At 55.5% G+C, this 19,416-nt stretch overlaps 1 protein-coding gene across 1 annotated transcript; it reads left to right on the top strand.

The window, feature by feature from the left end:
• Window positions 1–443: 443 nt before the first annotated feature.
• On the top strand, window positions 444–18,450 carry BPIFB2 (BPI fold containing family B member 2). The gene is made up of 15 exons (XM_044262338.1): window positions 444–552; window positions 2,815–2,908; window positions 4,467–4,571; window positions 5,461–5,607; window positions 7,201–7,261; window positions 8,757–8,817; window positions 13,255–13,346; window positions 13,590–13,775; window positions 13,998–14,051; window positions 14,626–14,796; window positions 15,367–15,434; window positions 15,616–15,661; window positions 16,355–16,418; window positions 16,724–16,800; window positions 18,387–18,450. The coding sequence occupies exons 1-15, from the start codon at window positions 444–446 to the stop codon at window positions 18,426–18,428; spliced, it is 1,377 nt and encodes a 458-aa protein (XP_044118273.1). The 3' UTR covers window positions 18,429–18,450.
• The last annotated feature ends 966 nt before the right edge of the window (window positions 18,451–19,416 follow it).

The raw sequence follows: 19,416 nt of genomic DNA, 5'->3' as shown, positions 1-19,416 counted from the left end.
GACCCCCGGCATCAGGAAACGCAGCCCCAGGCCTTGGGGTGGTGGGCCTGGGCTCTCTCCTCAGGGCAGGAAGCGGCTCTCAGCCTGCCTCCCCAGGAACCTCATCCTCCTGCTCTGGCACGGCTTGGGTCCTACAGCCGGCTCTAGTTAGCTGTGTGGCCTCAGGCAAGGTCCCATCTTCTCTGAGTCTTGGGTCCCGCTTCCAGACCGAATCTCCCTGGGGTTCCTGAGGAAGCAGGTGGGGTGGGCGATCTTTCTTGATGCAGAGACGTGGCACCGACGTGGGGGTTCTCAGACAGGGCTGGTATCACCATGCAGGCCTTGCGACCTCCAAGTGGGGGTGGGGTTCAAGCAGCCTGGAGTGGGGGCGCGTCGTGGACAAGCTCTCTGATATTGTCCCCACCCCAGCCCACAGATCTCGGGGGACAGTGGCCAGGACAGCCATGGCTCGGGCGCACGGGTTGGGTCTGTTGCTAGCGCTGCTGCTGCCGGTGGTTGGCACTTCCCTGCCGGGCACCGTGATCAGACTCAACAAGGCCATGCTGGGCTACGGTAAGAGACATGCCGCTCGCCTGTGCCCTGGGTGTCTGAGTGAGGGCATGGGTATGGCCCCAAGGGTGTGTGTATGTGTGTGTGTCCGTGACCCCAAAAGCCCCATGAGGACCTGGATTTTATCTCATGCGCTGCTGTGTCCCTGGCCCCCAGACAAGTTCTGACAAAGGGCCACTCAGCAAACACGAAGTGAATGCCCGCGTGGGAGCATGGTCACGTCCCCTGTGCTGGCGTGTGTGGGTGGTTGTGCTCACGTGTCTCTGTGCTGTGGGCATGGCTTGGTTTGACTGATTACTCTTGCTCGTGTGTGTCTGGGTACAAGTGCAAATTCGTGGGGATGTGCCCATGAGTGTCGGGGAGGGTGTCTAACCGTGTCCACCATGCCATGGTATGTGTCTGGGTGTGTGTATATGGGTGTGGCCACATTCCCTGGGGGTGTCCACGCGTGTGTGCCCGGCAGGGTTGGTGTGTGCACATGCATGATGGGGGAAGGGTCTAGCACAGGCCAGGAGGGAGTGCCCCGGAGCTAGATCTCTGTCGGGTCACAGGGAGAAGACCAGCCCTTCTCTGGGCCCCTTCGGGCAAGGTCTCTATCCTATGACACTGCCCCATCCTTCCTTCTAAGACCTCCCCAGTCCCCGAAGGAAGGCACGATGAGAAAACCTACATCCAGGGAGGGACAAAAGCTTCCCCCGGTTGCCACCAGGATCCCACCAAAGCTGGGTCAGGGGTGAGAAATCAGAAGCTACTTCCCCCAAGACCGGATCAAACTCAGATTACAGGGTGAGGCGCTCAAGACAGCCCGCAGAAGAGGTTTTTGGTGGCCCAGGCCACGGAGCATCGAGGCAGCAGCATCCCTGTGGCGCACACACAGCCTCCAGGACCTTGTATCCGGGCAGAGAGGCAGGCAGTGAAGGGGGGTCAGTGACCCGTGTTAGTGACCCATGTTAGTCCATGTCTGGCACATGGTGCCATTCACGGAAGCGACAGGCAGGGACACAAGGCCTTCTGCCTTCCGCTGGCCAGCCTCCCTCTGCCCGTCCTCTGTGAGGCTCCTTTGTCTCCAGTGAGCCATCCCAGGCGCACCTGCCTATGTTCTTGGTGGAAATCCAGCGGGAGGCCCAGGCCGCACACACCTCTTTCTAAGGTGGGGCTGGGTGGCTTCTTCAACAGCGTTTTCCCAATCTCATCTCGCAAGTCCTAGACTTGAAGCCCTGTGTTAGGGGAGCACTGTCAATGGAGTCCAGGGGCCTGGGTGTGAGTCTTGGTGTAGCCACAGAAGCCCAGGCTGGGGAGGGCTATCGACAACATAGAGACCACGGGCTCCCTGCTCCAGGTCCTAAGCAAACGAAGGCCCAGAGAGGTGCAGTGACTCGCCGGTTCCCATAGTGAGTCTGAGCGAACTTCAGGGCTCTGGACTTTTCATTTGGTGCTCCCTTCCCACCCCGTTACCCCTTGTCTTCGTTCCACTCGTGTTAAATTGCTTAGTTAGCACCTCCCTCGCCTAGAAGCACAGGTGTGTGAGGAAGTCGAGGGCTCGAGCGCCGGGCGCCTCTGCCTATCCAACTTCGCCTTCGCCGGGTGTCTTCACCTCTCGGTAAACCAGGCATAGGGTCGCAGCTACGTCTCTCAGAACAGGGCTTAGCCCAAAGGGGGAGCTAGAGAAGAGACAGTCGTTATTATCACACAGTAAATAGCGACAGTAACAGCCAACATCCACTGTGCCCTGAGGCTTTGAGGAGACACTATGGGACGGGCACCGTCAAAATCACTGGAAGTTTACAGAAGGGGAAACTGAGGCACAGAGCAGACACATCAGTAGTGAGTAGCAGAGCTGGGATTGGTACCCAGGATCTGAGGGACTCCAGAGTCCTCAAACTCTGGCCCTCAGAATAGCACCCCCATCTTCTGCCCCCCTCTACTGGGAAATGCTCCTTCTGCTTGGGGACTTGGGGAGAGGCTCCTGAAGAGATGGGATTGGATCAGAGTCTCACCAAAGAGCAAAGGATGCTCTTGTGTTTGAGGAGCGGGGCAGACAAGTAAGATTTGGAAAGGCAGAAGCCGAGTGTGAGTGATGTCCCTGTGATGGCCTCCCGGGAACACTGCTGTTACTCCCGCCCCATCCCCGTCCGAGGGCCAGGGTGACCCTTCCAGCCTCTGCATCCTCCCTGCCCAAGATGTGGGGCAGATGGTGGAGGGTCGTGTGGCTTTGCTTGGTGGCCCCGGCAGGCAGCCTGACCTTATCCTGCTCTGGCCCCACAGTGTCAGAAATCGGCAGAGCCCCTCTCCAGCAGGCCCTGAAGGTCACGGTCCCGTATTTCTTGGACTGGAATGGAGAGGTGCACCAGCCCACCAGGTGAGTGCTCCCACCTAGGGGGGAAAATGCTTCAGCCTGCTGCCCACCTCCCCGTGATGAGTACCCCACATAGGAGGGAGTGTTTCCCAACAGCTGGATGAGGCCTTCCCTCCCACCCCTTAGGTGAGTGGTCACAGATGATCAAGGAGGTGGGACGGAGATGGAGACTTGGGGGCAGGGGAAGCCTGGTGCCTTTGAATTAATCTTGCCTCCAGGGCACAAGACTGTAGCTCTTGGGTCCCCAGGGCTGGCAGGACCCTTGGCTACTTTTTCCAAAAATGAGACACCAAATTTAGACACAAGTTGGAGCCTAAGCACCCCCACAGAGACTCAAAGGCCAAGGGAGATGGGGGCCATCTCGAACTCAGATCCAAGGGCCAAGGGAGTTGTCCCCAGCCATGTGGGAACAGACTCACTATTGTTGGATCTCTGGGTTCCCAAGAGAAGTCATGTATATATTTAAAATCTACCAAGTTCTGAATGATGACAACTAATTATAAACATTTAAAACGTTCAGACACTGGGCGGACCAACCAACAGCTGGGGTGGAGACCCCCAGGGCGGGGGCCCGAGGGTAGGAATGGGGCACGGCTCTTGCCGATGGTGAACAGGGATGACAACGGACACACCCGACAGTCAAGGATTACTCAGTGTTTCAGACTTGGTCCCACGTGACTGTTGACCCACAGCACTGAGTGCGCTTGCTAGCAGAGGTGGGACTCTATCCAAAGGGGTCTGTCGAGCAAACAGAAGCAGGATCTAGGTCAGCCTGTGTCCTAGAGAGTCCCAGAAAGATGTCCACCAAGTGCCAACAGTGAGAGTGTTTGAAGTTGGATAATTTTTTTTTAAAGATTTTATTTATTTATTTGACACAGAGAGAGTGAAGTGAAGTAGGCAGGGGTGGGGGGAAGCAGTCTCCCTGTTGAGCAGAGAGCCGGATGTGGGCCTCCATCCCAGGACCCTGAGATCATGACCTGAGCCGAAGGCAGAGGCTTAACCCACTGAGCCACCCAGGCGCCTGGAGGGTGGAGTTCTGATGTGACTTTTCAAATTTATATCATTTTGTCATGTCAGTTCCCACCCCCACCTACGGTGTAGGGGAAAAGATGACTCATTTAGGAAAAAAAGGAAAAGTTACTTAGAAAGTACTTAGCAATCAGCATAGGCAGCTTTGAAGGGAATGAGTTTCCCGTCCCTGGAGAGCTGCCAGCTGAAGCTGTTGACGAGAATGCGACAGAAGGGATTTCTGCCTTCCATGGATCCCACCTTCCAAGCTTTCCCAAACTCTGTCAGAAACTAAAATCCCTCCAAGACTCATCTCCCACCATTCCTGTACCAGGCTAGGAATCCTCTCTGCACCCTTTCCCTGCCAACTGGTTGTCCAACAACCACGGGACTTACATGCCCCCTACGGTGGAGAACTCACTACCTCTTCCTCATCCCACGGTTCCAATAGTCAGAGTTCCTCCTCACAACCTCAACAGTGGGGATATGGCTTGTAACAGCCGCCTTGGAGTTGATTTCAAGGTTTAATGGGAGCCACGTGTCTACCCTGTAGGATCCAGATTTCGAATGTCCGTGTGTCCCAATTTCACCTGAAATTCATTGCCAATTTTGGGGTACGCATGTTGGTGGCAGCCAATTTTACTTTCAAGGTCTTCCGGTGAGTGAATCTCCTGGTGGGGTGGGCAGAGGGATTTTCAGGGAAGCTCCAAGGGACAGAGTGAGGGGAGAGGGACGAGCAACTCCCAGGTCCTACGCTCAAGCCTTCCACTCCCTGTCTGGTGCTCTGTCCCCTCCTCCCGTGGAGGTATGAGACAGTGAGAATTCAAGATCCTAGGCCCTGCTCTGCAGCCGCGCTGGGCAGCGGGTTCACCCCTGCAGCCCTCAGTGTTCACCCCTGCAGACCTCAGTCTCCCGCTCCGTGAAGTGGGAGGGAACCGCAGCGCGGCGCTGGGGAACACAGGGAACAGCTCCATGCTGTAGTTAAAATCACACCTCCCCTTCCACAGTGCGAGCCACAGAGTCTGTGCTCAGTAAATGTCGTTATTAGAATTATTCCTGTGTCCCAGTCACTTTGTATGTGTCTGATTTCCAAAAGATCGGCTGGGCCTCCAGAGGGATCTCTTCGATTTGAACTCGTCTGTGCTGACACGGCCATTGTGTGAGCGCTGGCTGGGGGCCAGGCTCCACTCACGAGGCTACCTCACGGCAAGCTCAGCACAGCTGAGAGAGAGTGGCCATGACTCTCATGGCCATTCGACAGAAGAGGAAACTGAGACTCAGGATGGGAAGTGGCCGGCCCAGGGTGTCACAGGGAGAGGGTTTTGGGAGCCAGAGTTCACACCCATCTGCTGCAATGTCCGTCACCTTGAGTGGAGTTTGGAGGTCCCTGAGCCTACCCCCGGGGGGGCCATGTCATGCTGAGTGGGGGTCTTGCCTGTGTCAAGTGGAGGGCAGGCCCAGACTGGGGGAGGGGACTGGGGGGCGGAGTTTTCAGGGTGGGCTGTGCTGGGTGATGCCTCTGGGGCTCAGGAATGGGTGTCCCGCAGAGTCCCCGAGCCCCTGGAGCTGACGCTGCCTGTGGTACTGCTGGCTGACGCCCGCGTGGCCCAAGGCTCCATCGGGACCCCCGTGGTCAGCATCTCTGCCTGCTTCCCACTCTTCAACGCCGCCCCTGTGTTTGAGGGCAGCGCTGGGTGAGTGCCTGGTGGGGCTGGGCTGCAGGGTCCATCCCCAAGGCTGTGGTGCCATTTCTTGAGCTTCCTACTCCAGCCTTCACCCAAGTGCCACGAGGGGCCTGAGAGACCCCCAGGATCACACCTGTTTTATGGCTGAGGACACTGAGGCTCAGGGAAGGAGAGGGACTTGTCCCCTCTCCCGCACCCCCAGTACCCTGCCCCCACCCAGCAGCCCGTGGCACACCAGCCATTGCCGTAGTACTCAGGGAGGATGCTGGCCTGATGTGGCCACTGCGGGCCTCAGGGGCAGTCCCTCCCTGCAGGGATGGGGATTCTGAGGTCCAGGGGGCTGGGACCCGTCAACCCGTCAATTTCACTGTGAGTCAAATCCATGGCTCCCACCTCTGGAGCCCCTGTTTGTCCTGTGCAGAGCAGGTTCTAAGCCCTTTGCTACACCACAGTAGCCCAGCCAGGAAGACGTAAGGATTCCCTCCATTTTACAAATGGAGGCACAGAATAGGTAAGTGACTTGCCTAAGCTTATACCACTGGCAAGCGGTGGAGTGCGTTTGAGCCCCGGTAGCCTGACTCGCCTCCTTTCCACAACAGCTAGGTGGGCATTTAGAGCTGGCCTTTCCCCCAGCTGGGCATCAATCCCCCCCGTGCTCATGTCCTGTGGCCCTCTCCATCCTCATGGGCAGCGGCTACTCATGGAAAGGGAAGCCCAGAAGTTAACGGCATTAAAAACTCAGCTGCCGTCTCCCCACCTCCTCTGAGGCACAGTCAGTGAGCTTGGGCTGCAGCTTGGATCAACACTTATGAATGGATAATTCAATGGTGATACACACACTCACACACACACACACAATGGAAATTTACTCAGCCATAAAAAAGGATGAAATCTTATCATTTGCAATGACACGGTTGGAGCTCGAGAGTATAATGCTAAAAGAGAAAAATCAGTCAGAGAAAGACGAATAGTGTATGATTTCACTTGTATGTCGAATTTAAAAAACAGAGGCACAAAGGGGAAAAAAGAGAGAGAGAGGAGAGGCAAACCAAGAAACAGATGCTTAATTAACTGAAATTTAAATAAAAACTTCAAGAAACCCCAAGGAACCATGGTTTGCTATGGATCCCTGCTGAGAAACCACTCACACGCATCTCCCATTGTTCAGAGGGGAAACTGAGGTGCAGAATCAGGAAGGGGCTTTACTGGGTGTGTCACAGAGAACTGGAGCCCAAGCAGGAAGCACCCGCAGCTTACCGGGCTCAGAGCAGCCATGAAGCCCGCCGGCCAGGAATGTGGCTGAGTCTGGCCTTTACAACATCTTCTCTGTCTCTCCTAAGCCTGGCCTCATCATCACTTTTGGCCACTTCCAAATCCCAAAACCAGTGACCTCCTCTTTGAGGCTTGGCTTCCTCATCTGTGGGGACAGTGGTGCTGGCACTGTGTCCGGCACTTGGCAAGGTGTGGAATGAAGCTCCTGGACCCCTGGCTTGGGGGAGAAGACACTTCTGTCTCAGACAGTGGCTCTGCCAAGAGAAATGGGCCCGAATGAGTGACCCAGAGCTTAGGAACACCTTCTCTCTCTCTCTCTCTCTCTCTCAGTGTGGCGCCTGGGCTGCTGGTCCCGGTGCAGAAGCACATCAAAGCTGTGCTGCAGAATAAGGTAAAGGACCAGCTCTCACGGGACGGAGGACCTTCTAACCTCAAAAGATGTGGTGGATGAACGGGGGATTGTAGCCATGGGAGAGATTGCGATTCTCACTGCTTTTTAAATTTTTTAAGAAAGATTTAATTTATTTATTTGAGAAAAAGACAGCAGAAGCAAGGGGAGGGGCAGAAAGAAAGGGACAAGCAGAGCACCCCCCACTGGCCCACTGAGCAGGGATCCCGATGATGCGGGGCTTCATCCCAGGACCCTCAGAATGCGACCTGAGCTGAAGTCAGATGCTTAGCCGACTGAGCCACCCAGGTGCCCTGTTTCTCCGTTGTCCCATGAGGGTAGAGAAGAGGCTGGGGTGAGGGTCCAGGGCAGTGATGAAGAGACCCAAATAAGGTCAGGTTCGGGGTGGGGGGGAGCCCTGCAGCAGAGGGAGGCTCGGGCTCTTGGGCCAGCCCCAGACTCATGCTGGAGGCAGGGGTGGAGGCAGTGCTTTCAGGGGCCCCATGGCCCCTGAAAGAGACAAAATGAAAGTGGACAAGAGCGTGGGCACAGGAGCTGGGGGTGGCTTGGTTTTGAATCCTGCTCCCCACCTTCCCAGCTGGGACATTTGGACGAGTCATCGAACCTCCCTCCACTCCCAATTCCACACCTGTCCTGCAGAGAGTAACCCTCCCTTCCTGGGCACGCCCCCCCCCCCAACCTGGAGTGGTTGAAAGGTGGGGCACATTAACATCTGGGAGGAGTTTAGAACAGTTTGGCAAAGTGAGAGATGGTGCTCCTCGGGCTAGGGTCCCACTGCTGGGGGAAGGTAGGGAGCTGCTTGTCCATCTCTGCCCCTTCCCACCCCACCCCATCTGCTGATTCGGTCCCTACAGCCTCAGATCCACCCACCTGATGCTGTCCCATACCCATTGGAGGTGGGCCCCAGCATTCCCATCCTGCAGATGAGAAGACTGAGGCCCGAGGGGTTGAAGGCAGCTCAGCCCGACCTGGCCCTATCCTCTGCTGCCTGGCCTCCCCCGGCCCAGCCTCCTCAGTTCTGCCTACACCGGGCTGTGAGCACCCTTGGCCTTGTAGTCGCTCCTCTTGAAGTCCCACCTTCGATCATACTGACCCCAGCTTAATATACTTCTCAGGCTGCCCACTGTACCCGGGAGAACTCCAGTCTTGCTCACTGACCACCGCCTGCCTTCCCTGCCTGTAGCACTTCCCCTTCGCTGGCCCTCTGGGTCCCAGTGCAGCAGGCTCCCTGCCTCAGTTGTCCTGGCCCAGCTGTGGCCCCCTTGGGTGTGGCCCCCTGCTCCTGTTCTTTTCTGCGTGCCCACGGGCCCTAGCTTCAGTGAATTCTCAGGGCCCAGGAGAGGTGTTGGAAGATGCTGGCTAGACGGTGAAGGAAGTGAGGGATGCGAGGCCCAGGACTAGGACCCTAGACTCTCCCGGCCTCACCCCACCAGCCCCAGAGCCTTCCTCACCAGCCTCCCCTTCTGTCTTGCCGCAGCTGTGCCTGAGCGTCTCTAACCTGGTGCAAGGCCTCAACGTCCACCTGGGAACTTTAATTGGTAAGACCTGGGAGCCGGAGGGGAGGGGAGACTGGGGCCCCTGAGCCCTGCTGGGACCCCCAAGACTCTTCAAATATCCCCCCTAGTCAGGGTTGACCTCTGGGAGAGCTATCATAAGATGACCGAACAATTCTTGATGAACTCAAGGAATTTCCAAATTCTAGAATCGAGTCTTCAAACGTTTAGTATGTGCGTGCAAGTGTGCAAGCGTGTGTGTGTGTGTGTGTCTGTGTGTGTGTGTAGTTCATTCCATTTGCAGCTCTCTCCTCCCCTGCCTGGAGACTCAGAGACCCCATCCTCCCCTGGCTTTGCTTGCACATCTCCCACAGTGTCTGGGAGGCTCTCCCCCTGCACTCTGGGGCTCAGGCTCTCACATTCCATTTCCTGCTGCACCCCTTCTCCTGGAGGTCTCATGGGCTCCTCTGACTCAGTGTGTGCTCAGCAGAACTCAGGCTCATCTACTTGCAAGTGTATCCGCCCCCACTCCCCTTCTCAGGGGCCAACCCCCCACCCAGAGGCAAGCCTCTCTCTCCTCTCCACCTGCTGTCAGGCTAGTAGTCGGCCTCTGGTCTTCCCGGGGATCTTCCTATCCAAGGCGGACGAGGGATGAGGCATATACTAGGAGAAAGCCCTGTAGGCTAATCCCCCCACAAGGAGACCCCGAGACAAAATGTGGACGTAAGAGGCTCGGATGCGGCGGGTCCTCGGGACACGGGTGGGGAAGGCACCCAGCAGCACAGAGAAGGAGGGTGTGCTTGGGAGCAGGCACTGCGGTGTGCAGCTGGGGCTCACTCCCCCTGAGGGGCTCTTGGAAACTAAGGGGTCTGCGCCTGTGTCCTCCCTGATGGGCAGGAGCCGGGCTATACTTCGGCCAACCCGCACCACTCATCAGTCGCCTCCATACCACGGCCCATGCCTTCCTCCCGGCTGCAGGCTGGGTCCCCAGGTTCACAGCTACCACGCACGGTCCACACAGAAGCGTGTCCTTGGTGGTGGCCTAAACAAGGCTCGATCAGGACTTCATCTCACAATACGAAGCTAAAAGCTATGAAAGCAGGCCAGCCTTATCTTCTTCTTTTTATTTTTTACGTATTTGTATTAACATAGAGTGTATTATTTGCCCCAGAGGTACAGGTCTGTGAATCATCAGGCTTACATGCTTCACAGCACTCACCATAGCACATACCCTCCCCAATGTCCATAACCCAACCACCCTCTCCCTCCCCCACTCCCCCCAGCAACCTTCAGTTTGTTTTATGAGATTAAGAGTCTCTTATGGTTTGTCTCCCTCCCGATCCCATCTTGTTTCATTTTTTCTTTCCCTACCCCCATGACCCACCACCCTACCTCTCAAATTCCTCATATCAGAGAGCTCATATGACAATTGTCTTTCTCTGATTGACTTCTGTCGCTCAGCATAATACCCTCTAGTTCCATCCATGTTGTTGCCAATGGCAGGATTTCATTTCTTTTGATGGCTGCATAGTATTCCATTGTATACATATACCACAGCCTTGTCTTCTTTTCAGTAGTACTCATCAACATTAATAACGACACTGGTGACCCCCTGCCTGTCCCCAAACCAGACAAAAATGCTTTCTTTGTTGATTTGGGAGGTAACATGTGCTCGGGGAGCTCTGAGTAGAATCCAGGCTTTCCTGTTTCCCCACACACCTATCTGAAGATGCTCCTGTTTGAACCACACTTTCTTCTATCTGACGGCTTTGCCTGGGATTCTAGCACTTTCCCTGGGTCACCATCACTGATTTTCAGAGCTATTAACTGCTGTGAGCTGCACTTAGCAATTGGTCGGTTTTCCTTTGTGCCAGGGGTTTACATCTGATGGTCATACAGCGTGGGACAGGTGCCCGGGAATGGGTGTGTGGGGACAGGAGGCAGGGGCCATGCTGCTCTTCAGCTGGGAGGGACAGCCGGCAGCGTCCACGTTCATCTGCGTTGGGTTCTGTAGTGAATCTTTCCACGTCAAGCTAGCTTTGGCTTTCTTGTGCCAACTTCTAACAACAGTCCCATGAGATGGCATCAGTATCCCTGATTAATAGATGGGGAATTGCAGGCTCTGAGCCTAAAATCCTCAGTGTGGTATGAGAGTCACCCACTGACAGACTTGTGCTGGTTTTCTCCTGTTCTCATGTCCAGTCACTGCCCTGCCCACATTTCATGGCCCACCTCACAGTCCCCTCAGGGAACATTCCTTCATGATACCCACTCCCCTCAGTGCCACAACCTGCCTATTACCTTAACAGGAGGCACCAAGAGGGCAAGGAGAAAGGATCTGGAGTCGGAGGATATAAAGTTAAATCCTGGCCTTGTGGCTCCATTGCTGTGTGATCTTAGTGAAGTCACTCCATCTCTCTGAGCCTATTTCAATCCAAAAAAAATGGGCTCAGAATTCCCATTTCTCCCATGTGCTGCTACCAGACAGCCCAGGCGAAGGGCCTGGAGGACAATAGGCTCAATAAACATTCGTCCCTCCCTTCTTCCTCAGTGTGGCAATCTCCATCAGGATGTCTTGTAATTGGGTTCCCAGCAAAGACTGGCTCTTACTCTTTTCTTTGAGGAACTGAAAACAATCTAGTAAAGGAAATCTAGGCTTTCAGGCCTCAGGGATTGTATATATGAGTCATGGGTACCTAGAGTGTGGGCTGGCAGGAGTCACTAAAAAGCACAACTTAAAAGGCCATTCAATCACCTAGCAACATGCCTGGCAAAATACAGTATAATGAGCGCCAATATTTCCTATAGCGTTATTAGCGCCATTTTACAGATGAAGAAACTGAGGCAGTCCGCCTTGAGAGCTGTGCCCTTAACTAAGCTATAATGGCACTCTGTAAAGAAAACAGAGAAGGACCCGAAGCGACACCCAGCTTCATTGCAGCTTTACTGAGGGAGGGACAGACGGGAGGCCCTTTGTCTCTGCGGAAGAAAATACTGAAAAAAATAAATTTGAGATTTTGGGCTATATTTTTTTTCCATCCTTCAAAATATGTCTATATGTTCACAGTGAATATGTATTATTTTTAAATTTTTCATGTTTTTATTCATTTTAAAAACACGGAGTCCTGTATTCTTTTTCATGTCCTGTCCTCTGAGTCACAGTTATGGGACCACCACCAAACTCGAGATACAGAACATCTCACCAGCCCCTCAAGTCCCTCTGAGCTGTCCCCTCCTGCCACCACCCCAATCTTTGAAAGCTTACTGAGCTGTAGAAATGAATCATAGTGTATTGCTTTTATCACAAGAAATTACCAAAACATTAGAGGAGATAAAATTAAATCCAGAAGAGACATAGAAAATCCAGCAGAAATCTGATGTGTGTGTCTGTGCATGCACATGCACAGACACACACACACACACACACCCCCTTGGTCATTTGGAGCCTTTGAGGACCTATTGCTAAAAGCCGGGCTTTCCTGACCATGGGGCTGAGCCTTCATCTGCCACGCTGGCTAGCCTCACCGCGTCCAGAGATACGGTTCCCACAAAGCACTTGCCCTTTGCAACCTTCCCAGTCAGAATATGTTGAGCGAGGCACCTGGGTGGCTCAGTGGGTTAAGCCTCTGCCTTCAGCTCAGGTCATGATCTCAGGGGTCCTGGGATGGAGCCCTGCATCCGGCTCTCTGTTCAGTGGGGAGCCTGCTTCCACCTTTCTCTCTCTGCTTGCCTCTCTGTGTACTTGTGATTTCTGTCTGTCAAATGGATAAATAAAATCTTAAAAAAAAAAAAAAAAAGAATATGCTGAGCTTTGGGGGAAACTTGCCCTATAGGAACTGGACTCTCCTCTGTGCCTCCCCGAAGGGCTCCCTGAGGGTGTCTTGGGGAGCCCCTGCTCCGTGCTTCTGCACTGCATGGCCCCAGGGGTGCGTGACTTTGGGTTTCTGTAGGAGGGCTGTGTGATTAGGTGGAGAGAGAACGTGGTTTTACAGCCAAGGAGACCAGATACACGACCCTGGGCACAACTGAACTCATCAAAGGGTGCGTGTGTGTGTGTGTGTGTGTGTGTGTAAAATGGGCTCCTAATCTTACAGGACCACGGTGATGACTGAATGGGACAGTGTTAGTCAAATGTCCAGGCCTGCATACGTGTGAACGCCATTCTTTTTCTGTGGATCCTTCTTGCTTTTTTCCTTCCTTCTAATTCCGTGTCTCTCATCTTCCACTGATTAGGAAAACAAAAACCCTAACTGTTAGTACTGTCTTAACAAGAGTCCGTAGGCCACGAGTGGCTGATTCCTGGGTGTGTGAGTTTTGCAACCGAAGGTCCCTTACTCAGAGGCCTTTTTTCTTCCCTTTTCTGTTCCTTGGCCAGGGTCTGGCTAACCAAAGTTGTCCGATAATGGAGTTTTCTGGATCAGTGAGGCTTTGGTGGAGAAGGCTAAGTGTACCATCTTTTCTGTTTATCCTGCTCTTATTGAGGCCTCACCCCTGTGGGTCCGGAGTCCCAGATCCGCTACTCCATGATCAACGCACCTACCGTCACTGAGGACTACATTTCCTTGGACATCTGTGTAAGTGCTGCCTTGTCTGCCTAGAGCTGGGGGGGCTTGTTGCCTCTGGAGTCCTTGGAGTCCTGGGACATTCCTAGAAGAGCAGGGGTGTTGAAGGGACAGGAGGTGGAATGGCATTTAGAGGCGGACACGGGTGTGAGGCCAGTCGGGTGGGGGGCGTCTGAGAGCCCAGGGTTGGGGGCGGAGCTGTCACCCTACTGAGGCGACCGCTTCTCTCCCTTTCGCCGCCCACCCGCCCCACAGGCCATTCTCTTCCTCCTGGGTAAGCCCATCGTCCTGCCCGTGGAAGCCACCCACTTTGTGCTGCCCGCTCATGTGGGGGCCGCTGGTGCCATGGCAACCGTGGGCCTCTCCCAGGACCTCTTCGACTCTGCCCTCCTGCTGCTGCAGAAGGCTGGTGCCCTCAACCTGGACATCACGGGGCAGCTGGTGAGGGTCGGACCCACTGCCCCGAGCGCGGGGGACAGGCGTGCCCTGTGGCCCAGCCCAGGGAGACCCCACAGGGGCCAATCTGTGGGTGGGGCTGCCCGAGTTCTGGGGACACAGGGTGGCTGTTGAAAAGGTGGAAAGGGGGCCGAGGGGAGGCAAGAGGTGTTTGAGCTTGAGGAGTAGCTGCCCTAAACCCTGTCGGGACGTGGGGGCTGATTTCAGAAGTCGGAGGACAATCTGCTGAACACGTCCGTGCTGGGCCAGCTCATCCCTGAGGTTGGTGACATTTTTAGTCATTTCAGGGACTGAGACCTGGGACTGGGGTGGGAGGTTCTCTGACTGGGGGCCTGCGCTGGCTGGGATCTGTCCCCCGTAGGCTTCAGCTTCTGTCCTTACCTCTGCGCCTTCCCCACCCCAGGGATGCTCCCCCCCACCCCCGCCAGACATCACGCTATTTCCCTCCTTCTGTGCCTTTGTCCAAGTGCTGCCCTCTGCCTGAAGGGCCCTTTCTGCTTCCCTTTCTCTTTTTCCATCTTCAAGACCAAGCCCACGGGTGGCTTCCTAGGGGAGGACCCAACCCCCAGTCTGGTCCAGGAGCCTCTTTGAGTTCCCACAGCCCCTGAGCTACTGTCCCTCTTGGCACAGATCACACAGGCTGTGCCCGTCTTCATGCCTGCCACCCCGTTCAGGCTGGGTGCCCCTGAGGGCAGGGGTTTGAGGGGGACACACCTCTGTGGCCCAGTCATGTATGATTGGTGGCTTGATCAGCATCTGAGGCACGATGCACAGAGAGCCACCCAGACTTTGCCCCTAGGTGCACTCCTCCCTCTCTCCTCCTCCATTCCCCCAGGTGGCCCGCCAGTTCCCTGAGCCCATGCCCGTGGCACTCAAGGTGCGGCTGGGTGCCACACCCGTGGCCACACTTCATACCAACAATGCCACAATTCAGCTGCAGCCCTTCGTGGAGGTCCAGGCTGTGGCCTCCAACTCGGCTTTCCGGTCCCTCTTCTCCTTCAATGTGGTGAGTGAGGTGGGCTGGTGGGGCTGGCTGGGAGGGCTCCCAAGATCTCACTTCCTGCCCCATTTTCCTCACTTGCTCTGTTCTATCCACAGTGGTGTCCTTGCTGTTCCTTCCCTCTGCCATGACATTCCTGCCACAGACCCTTTGCACGTGCTGTTGGACCCTGCACCTAGGACACTCTTCCCCTAGCCCTTGGCATGGCTAGCTTCTCTTCATCTTTCCATCTCAGCTTAAATGTTGCAGCCTTTTTCAGGGCAGCTTTCTTGGACCACCCTGAGAAAGATGGTTCCCATTAGCCCCCCACTCACCCATGCTACCACTCCCAGGTACCTGCTCCTAAGAACCCTGTCTGGTTACTTTGGTCACTGTTCACCTCCTCCCCTGGCCTGTGAGGGTTCCCAAGGGCAGAGGCCTGGTCTGTCTTGTTCACATTGTGCTGTGTACAGGGCCTGGCACATACAGCTGCTCCTTGAACACCTGAATCGGTCAGGGAATGGGTGAGAACCGGTGGCCCCCCGAGAGCTCCTCTTGGCTCTGTGTTCTTTGACCTTGCTCTCCCTTCATGCCCAGGTTGTGAACTTGAGCCTCCAGCTCTCCATGTCCAATGTGAAGCTTCAGGGGACCACATCTGTGCTGGGGTAAGCAAGGCCTCCTGGGTCCAGCAACCTCAGTGTGTTTCTCTGTGCAGTGGGCCTGCAGCCGCTCATCATAGTGTCACCTGTCACAGCGTCAGTCAGAAGAGCCTGGGAGGTAGCACGTGTGGTGTGGTGGAAAGGGGGATCTAGGCCCTAGCCCTGACCCTCCTGTTTTCATTTTCAGGGATATCCAGCTCACCGTGGCCTCCTCCAATGTGGGCTTCATTGATGTGAGTGTGGGGCTGGGATCTCCAGAGACCCCTCCCCGTGTAGGACAGGCCTTGAACCCATGTGCTAGCACACCATGATCAAGCTTCCTCCCAGGGTGCTCGGGAACAGTGGTCAGTCGAGGGTTCACCCATCAGATGGGCTGTCAGCCATCAGTCGGCCGGTCAGCATTGGTTCCTCAGTGGGGTCGGTCAGTTGGCCAACCTGTCCCTGCCAGGTGGGTGATGACTTGTCAGTCCAAGAATCTCGGAGTGTATTGGTAAATCTGACAAGCCGGTGTCCCACGGGGCTGGCTGCTCCTTCGGCCACGTGATGCAGCTGGGTCCTTAGCCACCAAGCAGCCCTTCACTGGCCGGCCTCTCAGTCCCTAAGGCCACCCACCGTCAGTCCATCGTCCATTGGTCAGCACCAGCAAGGAGGCTGGGCACCTGGCATTGGGTAGTCCACCAGCCACCTGTCGGCCGTGTGGCATCTGTCAGGCCAGTGCTGGCCTCTGTCTCCTCCCAGAAGGGGTAGCTGGACTCTGCTTGAAGGCAGGACAGGGGTGACCTGCCCTCCTCCCCCGACCTGTGTCTCTGCTTTTTGTGTGTCTGTCTGTGTCTGTCTGTGTGATCACGCGTGGCCCATCTGTCCATCTCTCCCGGCCCCTCACTGGAGCGGGCCAATGGCCCCCCCATCTCCCTACACGGCTACAGACAAACCGCGTGCGCCCGCTCATGGACACCCTGTTCCAGAAGCCCCTGCTCAATCACCTCAATGGTGAGCCCTGCCCTCCCACGCCGGTGGTTCCCCGGGGTCCCCTCCTGACACACTATGGCCCCACGTTCCCTTCCGGGCACCTTCCCACCTCCCAGGCTCAGAGGTGAAGAGGGTGGGAGTTTTTCAGTTTTTTCTCCTCCCTAAACCTCAGGTTTCCCTTCTGTAGAGTGAGTATAATAATGATGGCCCCCCTCCCTGGCCATGTGGGGGGCTCTGTGTCACAGTGCACACGAGGACTCACACGGAGCTGGCTCCCAGCGGGGCTCCTGGAGGGCTGAGCTCAGTTTCTCCTTCCCCTCCTGCAGCTCTCCTGGGCATGGGGATTGCCCTCCCCAAGGTTGTCAACCTTCGCTATGTCAACTCTGAGGTCTTCGTCTACGAGGTGCGTCTTTGGGTTTTCTCCACCCTCAGGGGAAGGCTGGGCTCGGGGAGGCAGGACTACCTCTTGTCCTCCCTCCCTGCCAGTACCAGCAGTGGGGTCACAGGCTTAGCCGGGCCTGGGAGTGTCCGCTCTTCCTGCTGAGACCATGCCATGAATCGTTAGCTGTTATGAGATGGAAAATTTAGGACGTCCAGAGACACTGGGGCAAAGGGCTCGCCCACCCTTTAGCCCCCACCCTTTAGTCCTCGTCAGATATCATGCCAGGCCACGTTCGGCAGCTTCCATCAACCTGTGATCTGTGCCTTAGGGTGGGCACAGCCCTTTGGTGTCTGGGGAAGATGACAGAGAAACTTCTTCCAGCTTTGTACACAAACCCCTGCAGGCTGGATGGGGGTTGGGGGGTGGGGGCCTTCCCGACCCTTCTGAAATCACTATCCGTGGTGAGAAGTTGTGGGCCCAGGGGAAGTTCAGTCACCACTGCCCAGGGTGAGACCCTACAACTTCTTTCTGTTTCACCTGGGATCAAAAAAAAGATAATATTCTTTTCTATTCACTCAACAAGATACGCATAGGACAGAAAGATTAGCCAAGGTCCCACAAGCCCAACATCTGCATGTTATTCAGATCCCCTAAGAGGGACCCACTGATGTTTTTCCGCTATGATGCCCTGCTTACTTAAGAACTATGGTCCCAAGGCCCTTGAGGGACCTGCCCTCCACCCTGTAAAAAAGCAACAATCAGCACATATTGGAGCCTGGGCTGTTAGTGGGAATTCCCCAAGACTCTCGCAGACAGACACGGTCGGGAGCTGACCCAGCGTGGTACTCAGAAGTCCAACCAACTGAGTCCAAAGTCAAAGGTCCCTAGACCAGCACTGTCCAAAACAATGTTCTGTGAAGATGGAAGTCTGCACAGTCCAGTGTATGAGCCACGGTCAGCCACTGGGCCCAGGGGGCTGTTGGGCACTTGAAATGTGGCTAGTGCAGCTATGAAGCTGAATTGTAAATTTTATTTAATTTTAATTGGTTCTAATTTAATAATGGTTACGGTATTGGACCATAAGCTACGCATGGGCAGGGACTGGGTCTGCCTTGTTCCCAGCAGATGGCACAGGGCTTAACTTAGGTCAGAGGCTTGGCTTAGAGCAGAGGCTCCATGAAGATTTGTTGAATGAATGAATGAATGGATGAATGGATGAATGGATGATCAGCAGGCCCTGAGCACGTTTCTGCAGTGCTGTGTAGAGAGCAGAGGACATGTGGGAGGTTCCTGGCTCTGCTGGGGAGACTTGTACCCAGAGAAGACGCTCAGTGTTCAGACTCCCAGTCCTAGCACAGCGCTGGTCCCCACCACGCCCACCAGACTGTGTCACTGGGGGATCTGCCCCTGTGCTCTGGCTGCATCCCCATTGTGGGCTTGCAGGGACAGCAGGAAACTGAGGCCGGAAGAGGCAAAGGACTGTCCTCAGGACATACCCAGCAAGAGTGGCAGAGCGTGAGCTCAAAGCCAGGCTGATAGGGCAGCTGGGGGTCCTATTAGGCCTCAGGTGGCCTCCAGCCTGGCCCACGGTTTTCTTTGCCCTCCAGGGCTACGTTGTGGTATCCAGCGGACTCTTATACCAGCGCTGAGGGGGGACCACCAGGAGGAAACTGAGGCAAAGCCACGCTGAGCCATCACCAGCGAGCTGGATGATCTAGCCAGGCCGCTCAATCTTCTCTGAATGCCTGAGCACCCCTCCCTGCCCTCCCATCCTTTCCCTTCCCACTTCGCTCCCCTGCCCTCCTTCTCCCTCCCTCTCCCTTCCCTCCCCCTCCTGTGAGGTGAGCAGTAGGTCGCTCTGCTCCTCCAGGATGTACTGACCTGTCCCCTCTCGCATTAAACATTTCCTCTTGAGCCACAACTTCCAGCCTGGCCTGGTGAACTTGGCACAAACCTGAGGCTAGCCGCCTCCATCCGGTTCTTGGGTCCTGTTTGTTTCTGGAGCCACCAAAGCCACCCGCAGAAGAATAGCGTGTTACCAGGTCTCTGCGGACCAGATCTGTTGCCTCCCTCTCCTGCTTGCCCAGGGAAGCTTGGATTTTGAAAGGGGGCCCTTGGAGAGCCGCAGAATGGCTGGAAGCTACCAATACCATGGTGACCCTTGACACGTCTTGTCCTCAACTGGTGGCGCCCCCCCTTCTACAGTGTCACACCCCGTCTTGTTTCTAGAACCTCAGAGAAGCCTTACAAGGCAGGCAGGCTTGTGGGGTTCCATTTAGCAGAGGTGAAGACTGAGGCCCAGCCTGGAGAGCCACGTGCCGGGTCTCAGAGCAGGATGTGACGGCAGATGCCTAAGCGCAAGGCCTTCCTGAGCTCCAGGAATAAGATGTCCAGTTCCACCCCCCACCCCCACCCCCGCATCTGGGGCTTGTCCTTGAGTCACAAACTTCAGGTGACAGGGAGTGCACTGCCTTCTTGGACAGCCTCTCTGTCTTGGCCTTACTTGGGCCACAGGCAAGTGTCTGTAGGAAGGAGGTAGCCTGCTTCCTGGGGCTGTGGCCCCACAAGCCAGTCTCATTCCTTTACCTCTTTACCTCTACAAGCTCTCCGAACCCTGCGGGTCAGCACGACAAGATG

This window comes from Neovison vison, chromosome 8 (genome assembly GCF_020171115.1).
Source record: "Neovison vison isolate M4711 chromosome 8, ASM_NN_V1, whole genome shotgun sequence".
Classification (NCBI taxonomy): domain Eukaryota; kingdom Metazoa; phylum Chordata; class Mammalia; order Carnivora; family Mustelidae; genus Neogale; species Neogale vison.
The sequence above is the reverse complement of the archived record's forward strand: the minus strand, read 5'-3'. Positions and strand labels throughout refer to the sequence as shown.